We start from the raw sequence: 13,874 nt of genomic DNA, 5'->3' as shown, positions 1-13,874 counted from the left end.
TACAGCTTGCAAGCAATGAAATAATGTAACTTAATTTTACCACAAATGCAAAAAAAACAAAATATACACATCTCCAATTTACTACATACGCTCCTGAATATATAATGAGAAGAATATAACTCACAAGTGATCCTTGTATAAGGCACAAACAATGTGGTCAGATGGCAAGAACTGGCTGCAGATGGTTGTTAGCTCATTCATTTAGCTCTCTCCATTCGCCTCGACATGTTTTTTCACAACTAATGACACATAAGCACCCACCAACAGGGGGCGTCAAAACACCAGAAACACAGGCAGGCAATAAGTTGACATGACAGCACTCCCATATGCATATTGGCCCGAAACCGGTAATGGATAAACTATATATTTTAAAATGCTTTGATCGGCCGATACCCGATAATATTGGACAACAATACTTTTTAACATGTTGCAAGTAAAGTAAGTCAGACGTATGTTTACTCAGAGCTACTGCCATGGATTGTTTGGAGAGCTCCTACTTCAAGGAGAAACCTCAACGTGAGTAAACCGTCGCCACACGCGGTGGTTGCTAGAATTCCTTCATATTTCCTCTTTTCCTCTGCAGCTTGTGAGCCCGAGCTGATGCCGACCTTCCCTCACCATCGCAACAAACGTACCGCTTGTCAGCCGGAAAGCCACTTGAAACGCAGCAAAGTATGACCGACATATAGGACTGAAACGCCCGTTCTCATTAAAACTCCAATGGTTTTGCTTTCGTTCGCGATGAAAACAGACTCCAAATGTTCTTGAGTCCTGACGTTGTTTGTACTCGTGGAGTCAAGTGATTCAGAACTCTCATAGCGGTTTAGTGCGGCTTTGAGAGAAGACTTATATCAGTTTACTGTGGAACTATGCTGAGGTTTTATGACAAAACAATATGGACATTATGTTTTGAACAAAACTGACTAAATTTACAATGTCTCTTAATAGTTATTAAAGTGTCTGTGACAGGATAAAAAAATGTCTCAAATAGCATTATTATGTGAATTTCATATTTTGAGACGATTCAACTATATACGACAGTTTGGCAAAGCGCAGATGACGGGGAAATTCGTTTTTTAATCTGCCGTTTAACCCCACTGTCATTATAGCGCTCTAGCGCCTCTAGCTGGCTGATGACGTCAGCAGAGTAACGATTTCGGCTGATTTGGAATCCAGCCCATTGAGGGGGAAGATTCAGAACGAAGAAAATGCGACAGAGAGCAGCAAAATGTTATCATTGTTTCAATCTCTCTACTCCAATACTTTTACAGAATATTCGTTTTATCCAAGTATTTTTGCTATCCAATTGCTAAATACATGGTATGGTCATGACAAATAACAGTCTTGTAGTCTTGTGCAAAATGGAATATGAAATGTTCAAAATGCATTTATTCAGGTGACAGGGCTAAATTATTGCATAATGGTTAAAACTGCCTGCCTCTTAAACCTCCCGAACGGTATTTTATGCTACCGGAGTTAGTCCGGCTTTTGTCATTTCCATGCCATGGCTTGGGAGACGGCGGAAAGACCGTAAAAAAACAGGAGGCTTGACAGCTAGGCGACAAGTTAACCCGAACCGAGCAGCTTTTCCATATGTTTTCCTTGTCTTTCAAAAATGAAAAATCACATAAAACTACCCTGACTGGTTGATTGTCTTCACCGATCGGCCAGCCCCTGGCGGCGAGCAAGTTTCGGCCTGTCGTGCTCGTCGCCGGGACACAGAAGGGAATGAATGCCGAAAATAGAGCATTCTCGGTGAAAAAACTGGCCGACGTCGAAGTGCGTGGCTGCCCGAGCCCAAGCCGAGTATAGCGGGCACGTGAACAGGACTGAGGGGGCTGGAAGTCTGGACACAATTGAGAACCGAGGACGCTCTCCGGGCCCAAGCCAAGGTACGCCTTTATCGGGAGGCCACCATGGTGTGCGACAAACTGCCGGTCATCGGCCGAGTGGCCTTCTCGGTGGACAGGGAGCATTGTCACCCACAAAATGGAAGCCACCGAGTGGCCTTCTCGGTGGACAGGGAGCATTGTCACCCACAAAATGGAAGCCGCCTCCTTATTAAAACGAGTATTCTGTCATAACATAAAACACATAGCTTACTCATGTAGTCATTCGTCTGGTGGTCATACTTGTTTTGCCCATTATTCGTGATGAAAATGATCTTTTAGAAATCACCACTCTCCCTGGTGTAGCAACAAAAGCCTGCAACACAGTGGGGTGGCGTGACGCAAAAAATAATCCGCAAAATCAGGTGAATCCGCATTCTTTCTGCTTACAATACTAAGGGCTGTATTGCGAAGATGCTGATGTCACATTTGCCTTCATCAATCCAAGACAGTCGCTGGAACTCCAAAATAGAAAAAATGTATCGATTGCTTCCACACACATCCAAGCGGTCCGTTTCATTCAGGAGCATAAGCAGGCCTTTTTGTGTCAGAGACACTTGAAGATGTCATTCGTGACCACAATACACAGCATTAGAGTTGTCCCAATTTTGCACCCCAAGTCACCTGATTTTGACGCGCTGCCAAAACAAAGTACACATCCAGTACCTTGCAAATTTATTTTATTCCAAACATACATTCTGTTTTAGTTCCTTTTGACAGTGTCCTTGTCCATCTTGATTGCTTTGTTGCTTTGTAGGCATAAAAAAAATCCTAAAAGCCATTTTTAATCTTGATTCCAATCTTCTAAATAGGTTGTGTAGGACAAAACATGTCTTTTGATATCTTTGTACATCTTTTTATTTGCTTTGTACCCCCCAAAAAAACATCTTGATGCTTTTCACCCAATCCAGTAATAATCCTGTAGTAATTTGTTCTTGAAAATGTAGAGCTAGCGATATCTAGATGAATTGGACAATATTGGAATATCGGTTAAAAAGTCATTATCGGACAACTGTAATGACGACTGTTCTCCCCCCTTTATTTTGTATAATTGTTTCCCTGCATTCTATGGGTGCCTGTCCCTTTAAGAGAGTACGTTTTTGTGCGCAAACAGCAAATGTGTGCCAAGCTGAGCAGAAAACAGAAACAACTTGTACTGTATGGATTTAAGTTCATACATTGGCATTCCCTGTAAGCTTGTGAAAGCAAAGTGCTGCTTATTGTGAAGCATACTAATTATCGTTCTTGTGTAAGTCGTTGTTAGTTTTACACCTGCCGTATAAAACAAGGTCCAAACCCATCTTGGCGTCTGTGACTTATTCTGTGGAGGTGAACTGGCTGGATAGCAGAAAGGATCTAACAACCTTAAAGAGAAGTCCCTGACGGACTAAATCAGCCAATGTATTGTAGTTTATTTGTTGGTGGATATTTATATTATTTAAAAAATGTAACAACAGACTAAATCCAGTGACGGCAAATATACTGTGTATTTATCAATGCTTAAAATTGCCACCGTGAAGTTGCCCTCATCCCCATCATTGTCAAATCTGTAGAAAATGTCATTCATTTGTGCTGCTATTATTTTTGATAATCTTTTATAGGTCAATCTGAGGTCAATAATTTGTGTAGCAATTTAAAAAAAAATTTTTTTTTACATATGACGTCACTCGCAGCTTTTCCGTATCCGACTCCACCGAACCGAGCGAACCAACTCTCTCAATAACAGAGTGGTGTCCCAACTAGTGCAAATGCAGCACAATCAAATGGCACCCAGTCGGGTCCATTTTGGAGAGGGGTCTGACTGGCTGCAGCCACACTACAAACTACGCCCCTCAAACCACGCCTTCTGTTGGTATGGTGGTGTGAAGAATTCGATTACTATGTGAAGTTCAACCCAATTGTTTACCCTAAACTTTAGACACAGGGGTATTACAGATATTGCGATAACTATATTGTAACCTTTGCTATGTTTGCAAGTAATTTAATGTTGTGGCTCAACTGTTAAAGGTGTTAAAATTGGTCATTATTCCATTGTACTTTCAACATGTGAAAGTTTTAAAACTTTTATCATTTAAAGATGGATTCAAGATTTAGTATTTTAGATAAAAAGTGAATTAGGTGCTACAAGAGAGCCTTCCTGAGAAGTCGCATCTAGTTCTTTTTATATACACGTATCTACCGTGGCATCATGTGGGCGTGGTTTGTAGCGGCTGTCAGCCACAGTCAGGTATTATTGCGATTTTGCTGTAAAAGGGGGGGGGGCTGAGATATTTCAAGTGGTCAAATACATAGTCGTGTACTGTTAATGTGAGGTATAAAGAGTGGAACAATGTGATGCTGCTTATGGTGTCCACTTAACATAAATTTGGAAAAGATGTCGAACAGGTTTTTCTCAATAACAAGCAACGCGGCATCGATCACGTGACTTTGTGTGCAATGGGCTTCACGCCTCGACCTTAACTGAAACAATGAGACAAAGTGCTTGTCCACACCACTGAAATATTAAGTTTTTATTCATCCATCTTAAATTAGTAATATTCACATGACCAGTAGGGTAACAAAGGGACAAGTAATCATTGTGTTAAACCTCCAGAGAAATACACTTTAGCATAGTTTTATCACTTCAAATCTTGCATCCAGGGCAGATGTTCCTTTTAACATCGCTCAATCTTCAAAGTTGAAATAGTATGCATTTAGTCCAGAACTGCCGTGACTCAACTGTTCATTCTGTACTACTACCGTACTTGGGTGAGCTCAAATACTGTCAGAATTGAATAGAATTAGCAGCAGGCCCCTCACCCGAAAAAATAAATGTGCTTGATCGGGTTTCTTCGACTCAAGTAAAAGGTTTTATGAATCTGGCAACAAAAATATGGAATCCTTTATAGGAAGGCTGATATGAAGAGCATTTGCAATGCCATGTTTTACACTGTGTTAATGCTCCATGACAGCTTTTAAGCAATTGACTATGCTTCATTTCAACAAAGAGTCAGACTTGTTTGGTGTACGGTCAATTAGTATTTAAAAGCAGGAACTGTAAAATGATGCAGTTGATCAAACAAGGACACTGATGGACAGACGGACATTAAATAAAACACTGATTCTTCATTCCAAAGCAAAGTGGTGAGAAAATGTACAATCCTTCAATTAGTGTCACCTCACTTTAACTGTTTTGTAGAGTAGCGGCATCATTTCAATGGGAGTCATGCCAAGTTTTCCTTCGCATCATTTTATCAGTACTCTCCAAGGATTGCAAAAACGGGATGATTCTTGCTGTGGGGTCTTCTGCTTTTGAAATCCCAGAGAGCGCAGAAGAGGGACTACAATGATGAGTGATGTGTCAGGCGCTCGACTCAACCCTCCATCCCAAAGTCCTCCGTGAACTTCTTGACCTTGAGGAGATCGTCAGTGTTGACCGTTGGCCGAGTAGTGGAAAGAGATCGCAGCATGTCTGACTGTGAGTGGAAAGAAAAACAAAAAAGATCACACTTAGCAATTCATTTTGTACATAGCAGCACACATTGCGCATTCTGCTATATTTGGCTAGAATAAATATTTTTCAGTTGGTTTGTGAAGAAGAAGGAACAATACTAGGCTACTTTGGACTACACCAAATTCCTTACAATTTTCCTCTTTATTATACATATTACACTTAGACTTGCCAGAGATGCTCACTTGTACCATTTTCACCAATGAGACGTGGCTACAATAATCACCTGACTCCCATTATACCAATCAGACGTAATGATACAGCCACGTGAACACACACAAGCTTACGGTCGGAATTCCTATGGTCAAGACTGCTTGTTCAATCACATGGCGTCTTTAAAGCATCGTAAAAAAATAAAGCATTTCACATAGAACACTGCGAATGTCTGATCTTTCTTGAAAACGCCGGCTTCAAGCTCTCTCCCAGTTTTTATTTGGCACCGAATGACCACCGAAAACCGATATGATCGTTTTAATGTCATCGTAGCAAATATCATTTCTCCGCTACAGAGCACTCACGCGCTTATTTAATGTTTCATTTCTGTAGATTTTTTCTAGTTGGAAATCAATTGTGGTGTATTTTTCTGGACTGATATAGTCATGTATTCGATTTTAGTACAGTATATTATAACAGTTCATTGTGGTGGTATGAAAAAGTATCAACCTTTTGGAATTTCTCACATTTCCTCAATAAATCACCATCAAATGTGATCTGATCTTTGTCAAAATCACACAGATGAAAAAAACTGCTTTAACTAAAACCACCCAAACATTTATAGGTTTTCAGATTTGAATGAGGATAGCATGCAAACAATGAAGGAAGGGGGAGAAAAATTAGTGAAACATCACATTTAATATTTTGTGCCCACCCCCTTTGGCATCAATAACTTCAACCAGAGGCTTCGTGTCGCTACAGATCAGTCTGGCACATCAATCAAGAATGGCCCAAGATTAGTCCTATCTAAAAAACTGCTGTAGTTCAGTCAGATTCCATGGATGTCTGGCATGAATTGCTGTATGCCACAGCATCTCAATGGAGTTTAAGTCTTGATTTTGTCTTGGCCACTCCAGAATGTATATTTTGTTCTTCTGAAACCATTCTGAAGTTGATTTACTTCTGTGTTTTGGATCATTGTCTTGCTGCAGCATCCACCCTCTTTTTAGTTTCAACTGTCTGACAGATGGCCTTAGGTTTTCTTGCAAAACATCCTGAATTCATTCTTCTAGGTAGCTAAACAGTACAGAGGTAGCAAAACAGCCCCAAATCATGATGCTCCCTCCACCATGCTTCACGGTGGGGATGAGGTGTTGATGTTGGTGAGCTGTTCCATTTTTCCTACACAAATGACGTTGTGTGTTACTCCCGAACAATTCAACTTTGGTTTTTATCACTCCACGAAATATTTTCCCAAAACATCCATGGCATGTCAAAGTGCCTTTTTGCGAACATTAGACGAGCAACAATGTTTTTTTAGACAGCAGTGGCTTCTTCCGTGGAATCCTCCCATGAACGCCATTCTTGGCCATAGTTTTACGTACATTTAGTTGATGTGTGCACAGATATTGGACTGTGCCAGTGATTTCTGTATTTAGCAGCCACTCTAGGGTTCGTTTCTACCTCTCTGAGTATTCTGCGCTGAACTCTTGGTGTCATGTTTGGTGGACAGCCAATCCTTGGCAGAGAGGCAACAGTGCCAAACTCTCCACTTGTAGACAACTCCAAGCTTTATACAAATCAACAATACTTGATCGCAGGTCTTCAGACAGCTCTTTCAATGATGCCATGATGCACATCAGATAATGCTTCTCATCAAGACATTTCTCACCAGGTGTGTGTTTTATAGTGGGCAGGGCAGCTTTAAACCATTCATCAGTGATTGGGCACACACACACCTGACTTAAAATGTTTGGTAAAAATAGGTTTCAATTGCTCTTTAAGTCTCTTTCAGCAGATGGTTCACTTACTTATTTTCCCCCTTCTGTCATTGTTTGCATGCTATCCTCATTATGAAAAACCATAACTGTTTGGGTGGTTTTAGTTAAGGCAAACATTGTATTTTCATCAGCGTGATTTTGACAAAGATCAGATCACATTTGATGGTGATTTTACACAGAAATGTGAAAAATTCCAAAAGTTTCAGATACTTTTTCATACCACTGTAGATGACGTTGGGAAAAAAATTAATCAACCCATATCAGCCATTGTAAGCAGTTACTCAAAATGTTGAGAATTTTTTTCACCAAATGCATTTTTACTTGTACTGGCGTAATTTTTTTGGATGACTACTTTTACTCGAGTAATATTATTTTGAAATAACACTACTCTTCCTTGAGTAAATTATTTAGCTACTTTAACCACCTCTGTAAATTACTAAGTGAAATCCTGCATCGATTCTGAATCTTAATTCCTATAATGTGTCACTCGCTCACCATGCAGACTATGGGCTCCAGAAGCTTATCACTCGGCACATCCATCCAGGTCATCTCTAGGGCAGCAGGGTCACCGGGCGAACAAGGCGTCAATAGGTCGTCCACCGTGAGCTGGTTGTTGCTGCGGGACGGGCCGGAGATCTGCAAATGTGGAAATAGTACAAATTCGAAGTCGATAAGTCTCGACAAAGTCGAGAAAGAAAACTGCAGGAAGCACAGTGTTAAAAATGCATATGTCATTGAGGAGTAGGCCTGTCGCGATAACAAATTTTAGTGTGCGATAATTTATTTCATAAATTATTGCGATATGCGATATTATTGCACCCCCCCAATTATAAAAAAATAAAAATAAATACAAATTACAATAACACTGTGAGAATACAGTATATATTAATAGATCATGTACACTAGGCCTGAACGATATATCGTTTAAACATCGCCATCGCGATGTGCACATGTGCAATAGTTCCATCGCAAGGACGTGCGATAGTTTTATTTTTTTTAATCCACAAATGTATGTTGCTCCATGCTTTCTCTGTCCTGAGCTGATCGCTTTAGTGACACTCACACAACCTCCCTCTCCCCCTCCCTCTCCTTTGTTCCTCTGCGCACTTGCTTATTAAAGTTAACGATGGTTGTGTTTGATCTTGCCACAGAGGCGGACTTCAGTCACACCGCATCTTTCAGTCGTCGTTTAACTTGTTAAGAAAGTGTTGCATGAAGGAAGCGTGCGCTGGAATGAATGTGTGTGCGTGGAAATGTTGGGGACAGCCGGTGTTCTGACGAATGGGTATGCTTTGTACACCTGTTGTGTTGTGTCAAGGAAATAAACACTAGAAGTGATTCTGCAGCCAAGGTAGATAAACAGAAGCATTAAATAAAGCAAAGCATTTTTCTACGACAGGACATTATTCTTGTTTAAAAATTATTCGATGATCTGCTCGTGTGGTACATGATTGGAAAGCTTAAAATCTCAACTTTCTGGGGGAAGAAACATTTTTAACAGGAGGGCATTTTTAAAAAAAAGAAATGTTTTTTAACAGCAAAACCCTAGCTGGAGGCGAGAGCAGAATTACAGACACCATGACTTTAACGAGATATTATACTTATCTTGTTTCGATCCAAAAACTCGCATGTATCACTGAGTGTCAAGACACAGCTGTGACTGGCCGCAGCTGGATTATTTCATTTTATTTTATGAGTGAAACGTGGTACTTTAACAGGGGTCGCAATGCAGAAATCGCAGACATCAAGGAGTGGTCGAGATTTTCTTTTTCATATATTTACCCTTTTAAAAGTTTTTTTCCCCCAATTTTTCTTTTTTCGGATAAGTTATTTATCATCTAACATAGCAGGGAAAATGCGACAGTAACAAAAAAATATTATTTAGCGAAAGTTATGTGGTAGATATCCGTGACTTTTTTACAGATGCCATATTTTTCATTGTGACGTGATTTGTTTAAAAATTTAAAATATGCGAGTGAATCATTTTTTAAAGTTAGCCATATACATTTTTTAAAGCATATTTTAGGGGGAAAATTTTGAAAAAAACATGTCTAATATATGTATAATATGTATCTTTTTCCAATGCAAAAAAAAAAAATAAAATAAATAAATATTTTTTTAAATATCGCAATATAATATCGCAATATATTGCAACTATCTTGCAAAAATCGCAGCAATAGTTTTTTCTAATATCGTTCAGGCCTAATGTACACCCATTTAAACGCAATAAATGTTAACTCTTAAATTCAAAAATAATTTTTAGGAAATCACAACTAAAAACAATAGACCATGCCTCTTTTAAGTAAAAGACAACAATATTAATACTGCACAGAAACAGAAGAAATAAAATGTGTTTTTTAAGAAAAATAAAAATCCACTTAATAATTTAAGCATCTAGGCAAATGAAAATGTTTCCCCTCATAGCTTCTGCTATGGTGTTCCAGTGGTACCTCTACATACGAAGTTAATTTGTTCCAGGAGCTTGTTTGTAAGGCGAAATGGTCGTATGTCGAGCAGGATTTTCCCATAAGAATACATTATAATTCCAATAATTCGTTCCACAGCCCAAAAACCCACGCTACATCCTTAATAAATACAGCTGTTACTATTGCAAATAGCAATTACAAAGAGCAAAACAAATAAAATATGAATAAAAATCAGAATAACAATAATATAATAATAGCAATAATAACGATAATACAGTACAGTACCTGTAATAATGTAAAGAATCGGCTTCTAATGTGGCAGACTTTTTTGCTGTACCTGAACGCACCGCGGGGCTGACGGTGAGCAGCAGAGCGCTATTTTACTTTGTTTCGATCCTGGCGTTAACAGCAGTGGACACTCGGCAAATTGATGGAATAAATGATATGAAACCTGACGAAGCTGGCGATTTCTTAGGCGATGTTACCACAATAAGAACTGTCACCTTAACTTATAAAGACTGGCGAACGGAGGGGGACCGCCGGCCGAGATCGGCATTCTACGACCCAGTTCATGGATGCACACACCATGCCTATATTTTGCTATCATTCACATCTTCATTTCAATGGTAAGCGTCATCTTTTTTTTTTCTCCACCTGCACTAAACTGCACTAAACTAAAAACAGAACTAAAATGCATTTTGCGTAGTTGGTAACAAGGAAGCCGAACCTTTAACAGCACGTCAGCCGCAGGCGCCTACGCAGGTGCACGCGAGGCGATAAATCGCAGCGGAAAAATTATCGCCTTCATTTTTATTTACCGTGCGATAAATGGAATTATTGCATATTGCGACAGGCTTATTGAGGAGGGTTTCCAAGATTTACTGTTAAATGAACCAATGAAGCGCAAAACGCAGTTTTAATCCCAGTTTAAATCTTCTTCAGTAACCGGAAGTGATATATGAAAAGGCAACCAGCGGATGTGGTGGCCAGCGTTTTACTTTTTGATGATACGTTGAAGCCATTGCACTGCAAATCATAGTTACGCATGAGCAGAGTCTAGATCATTTTAACCAAAAAGAATTGTACCTACAGTGTGTATGGGGCAAATGTGAAGTAGGTCATTTCAAGTCTCACCTTTTTAAAGTGTGTTGCAGACTGGACCTTCCTAACAGGCTGCATGAGCGCATCCCGTACAATGATGCTTATGTCGGCGCCAGAGTAGCCGTCTGTTTTGTGAGCGAGCTGCCGCAAGTCGGTCTCGCTCAGGCTGTGTGGTGTGTTGCCCAGATGTAGACGAAACATCTGAGCCCGGGCCGGCTCCTCGGGCAGAGGGATGTAGATACGCTTTTCAAACCTGATCAACAGAGACAAGTTCCATCCGATCATTGCTAATGTCCATAGAGTGCACATTTTTTTATTGTTGCTGTTAAGTATTGCAGTGACCTTCTTCGGATGGCGGCGTCGAGCACCCAGGGAATGTTGGTGGCTCCCAGCACCAAAATGCCATCGTTGTTGTTGCCCACACCTATAAAATCACATAAATTAGAAGAAAATCAAGAGGCTTTTACAAACACACAGTTACGAAAGAACTTCCAACAATTTTAACAAATTTAACGATGCCGGTGTCTCATCCGCCATTTCATTCTTCAGTCTTTTTTTTTTTTTTTTGTCACGTACACAGTACCTTATTGTACTTCAAAGTATGTTTTCTTTTTTTTACTTTATTTTATTAATACTATTTTTCTGCCCTTTGGCGAAATATGTATTTGATTATAATGTTGACTTTTGTTTTGTGATGCAATTTTGGCGCTGGGAGCAAAGAGCAGGTAGTACTACCACACGCGAGTAAGATTTGCTGCATGTACACTAGGGCGTTTTGCGTTTTTTTTTTTTTTTTTTGCGTTTTGCATTTTTTTTTTTTTTTTTAAAACTGCCTTTATTTGCTTTTAAGAAAATGAAATAAACACTTAAAATGTAAACATTTTCACATGTTAAAATACCTCTTAGCTCTTTGGCTAGAATAGTGACTGACTACTGAAATACACACACAGTAGTAAAAAAGTTACTTGGCAAAGTAACTGGTGTTACCTTTCATGTTTTTTTCCCGTTCATTTAAAAAAAAAAAAAAAAAAAAAACCATAGTAACCTTTGCTATGTTTGGAGGTCGTTTAATGTTCTCAATCAATCGTTAAAGTTGATAAAATTGCTCCCATTTTTGCATTAGTTCCCTTCGGTCTACTTTCGACATGTGAAAATTTTGAAACGGTTTCATCTTTTAAAGATGGACTCAAGTCAAGATTTTGCCGATTTAGGGGTGTTTTCGATAAAAAGTTACTTAGGTTCGCTAGGACGGTTCACTTCAACAGAGCCTTTCAGAGAAGTTTACTGCTCTAAAATGGCGGCTGTTTACTAACACCACAGAGTGTCATTCCACATGTAGTTCTATATGCATAAGATATCTAGGGGTAGATTGTAGGCTGTCGGCTATAGTCAGAAAATATTGGAGCCACCTAGCCTAGCATCGCGTTTGCTACAGCGTCACAACAAACACTCTTCCCTCTCCGTGTCTCTGACCTTTCTCGCGTCTTTCAACCAACGTATTAACGCACATTGTCTCGTTGCCGAAATGGTGCCAAAATCCGAACGGAGGAAAAAAAACGTAATGCACGAAAAACGTACAGATTTTGAACGTAAGGTACAGTGTACACATTTTAAAAAATCAGTGCTCACTTGTACAAATTACGCCGAGACCGTACAACTTGACAGGTATGAATTATAGTGGACCGTCACAGTTAGGTAGTAGCACTCTGTAGCATGGGACGTTCAACTATCAGTGGTTAGGGCGAAACGATGTGCTTTAGCGAAATCATCTTCGATGGCTTTGCGTGCCATTTCATAAATGTCGGGGATTACGTTGTTGGAGAATAATGTCCGCGAGGGAACAATGTAACGCGGGTCAAGCGTTGCAAATAAATTAACGAAGCCCCCGTGTGTTTTCACTGGTGTCATCTTCGGGGTTGTCCTGCTCTGAGAAAGTGATATCTGCGGGTGATGCCGGCTGAGGTGCTGGAGTCAAGTTATTGTGTTACGTTGCCATTAGCATAGGGTACAAGCGCTGAGCAATGCTTGCAAATTGTTTTATTTTTTCCCCCAGTATTTTCTCTCCCTCCGCATTGTAGTCCACGGGGAAACCGAAATGTTGACACACCGCAGATTTGAAAGAAGCCAGTGCTTCCTCAAAATTCGCTCTCTCAACTCCTCCGCTGGCCGTAGCTTTTTGTTTTCTTTCTTGTTTCACTTTCACTTCGCTCATGTGCTTCACGTATCACAGGCACACAGAGCTCGACCAATTCATTCCACAAGCGTTCGGAATAAATTAATTGCAAAACCGAAAAGGCTTAGCTCATAAAGGCGTATTGAATCGTACAGGGCGAACCGTACGGTTCGGCTTTGAACCGCAAACCGTTGCACTGCTAATGTACACACAAAGAAGAACGTATTCGCGCACCCGAATAAGACCGCACGCGCACACCTACGAAGAAGTCACGCAGCTGTGAGAGAGAGAGGGGAAAGATTATAGTTTAGCTTGCCGTCTAGCTAGGACTTAGCTCCAATGTCTTGTCGAGGACAGAAGAATGACATATAATACATGTTTTGGGATAGTTATTTTCAGATGTAGGGGGTATTTAAGGGTACTTAATGGGCTAATTCCGACAAATATATAAATTCGGGTTAGCTCGCCAGCGTAGCAACGGAACTCGTTCGTACCCCGGGGACTGCATAGTAAAGCTTCCCTTTTTTCTTTCATACAACTGAATTGGGGTTGTAATAAATTTGGTAGTTTTTATAGTCTAATTGTTGATGTGTGCTTTCAAATTATATACAGCAATCCCTCCTTTTTTGTGGTAAATGGGGAACAGAACCCCCCCCCAAAACAAAGGAAAAAACACTACTACTTCACATATACAAACACACATACACACAAACATACATACATACATACAGTGCAGTATTTAAATCTATTAACAATAATTGAAGTATCTACAGTGAGGAAAATAAGTATTTGAACACCCTGCGGTTTTGCAAGTTCTCCCACTTAGAAATGATGGGTGGGTTTGAAATTTTCAGCGTAGGT

The 13,874-nt window shown here is 39.9% G+C and overlaps 2 protein-coding genes across 4 annotated transcripts in view; one reads left to right on the top strand and one right to left on the bottom strand.

Moving 5' to 3' along the window:
• Nucleotides 1–3,477, top strand: part of cdk10 (cyclin dependent kinase 10) — a 30,033-nt gene extending 26,556 nt beyond the window's left edge. Inside the window, exons 11-12 of one of the 2 annotated variants that reach the window (XM_057837357.1) lie at nt 464–516; nt 584–3,477. In XM_057837357.1, coding sequence (XP_057693340.1) covers nt 464–516; nt 584–678 — 148 coding nt within the window. In that variant the 3' untranslated portion in view covers nt 679–3,477. The remainder of the gene's footprint in view (nt 1–463; nt 517–583) is intronic. The other variant, XM_057837356.1, reaches the window with a different exon arrangement.
• A 907-nt stretch (nt 3,478–4,384) lies between these two features.
• The window catches only part of vps4a (vacuolar protein sorting 4 homolog A), a 28,765-nt gene continuing 19,275 nt past the window's right edge, over nt 4,385–13,874 (bottom strand). For both annotated transcript variants that reach the window (XM_057837090.1, XM_057837089.1), the window contains exons 8-11: nt 11,183–11,264; nt 10,874–11,093; nt 7,809–7,949; nt 4,385–5,344 (exon numbers count right to left, since the gene is read on the bottom strand). In XM_057837090.1, coding sequence (XP_057693073.1) covers nt 5,243–5,344; nt 7,809–7,949; nt 10,874–11,093; nt 11,183–11,264 — 545 coding nt within the window. In that variant the 3' untranslated portion in view covers nt 4,385–5,242. The remainder of the gene's footprint in view (nt 5,345–7,808; nt 7,950–10,873; nt 11,094–11,182; nt 11,265–13,874) is intronic.

Source organism: Corythoichthys intestinalis, chromosome 5 (genome assembly GCF_030265065.1).
Source record: "Corythoichthys intestinalis isolate RoL2023-P3 chromosome 5, ASM3026506v1, whole genome shotgun sequence".
NCBI classification, from domain to species: Eukaryota; Metazoa; Chordata; class Actinopteri; order Syngnathiformes; family Syngnathidae; genus Corythoichthys; species Corythoichthys intestinalis.
Note: the sequence above shows the minus strand (reverse complement) of the source record. Positions and strands in the feature narration are given on the sequence as shown.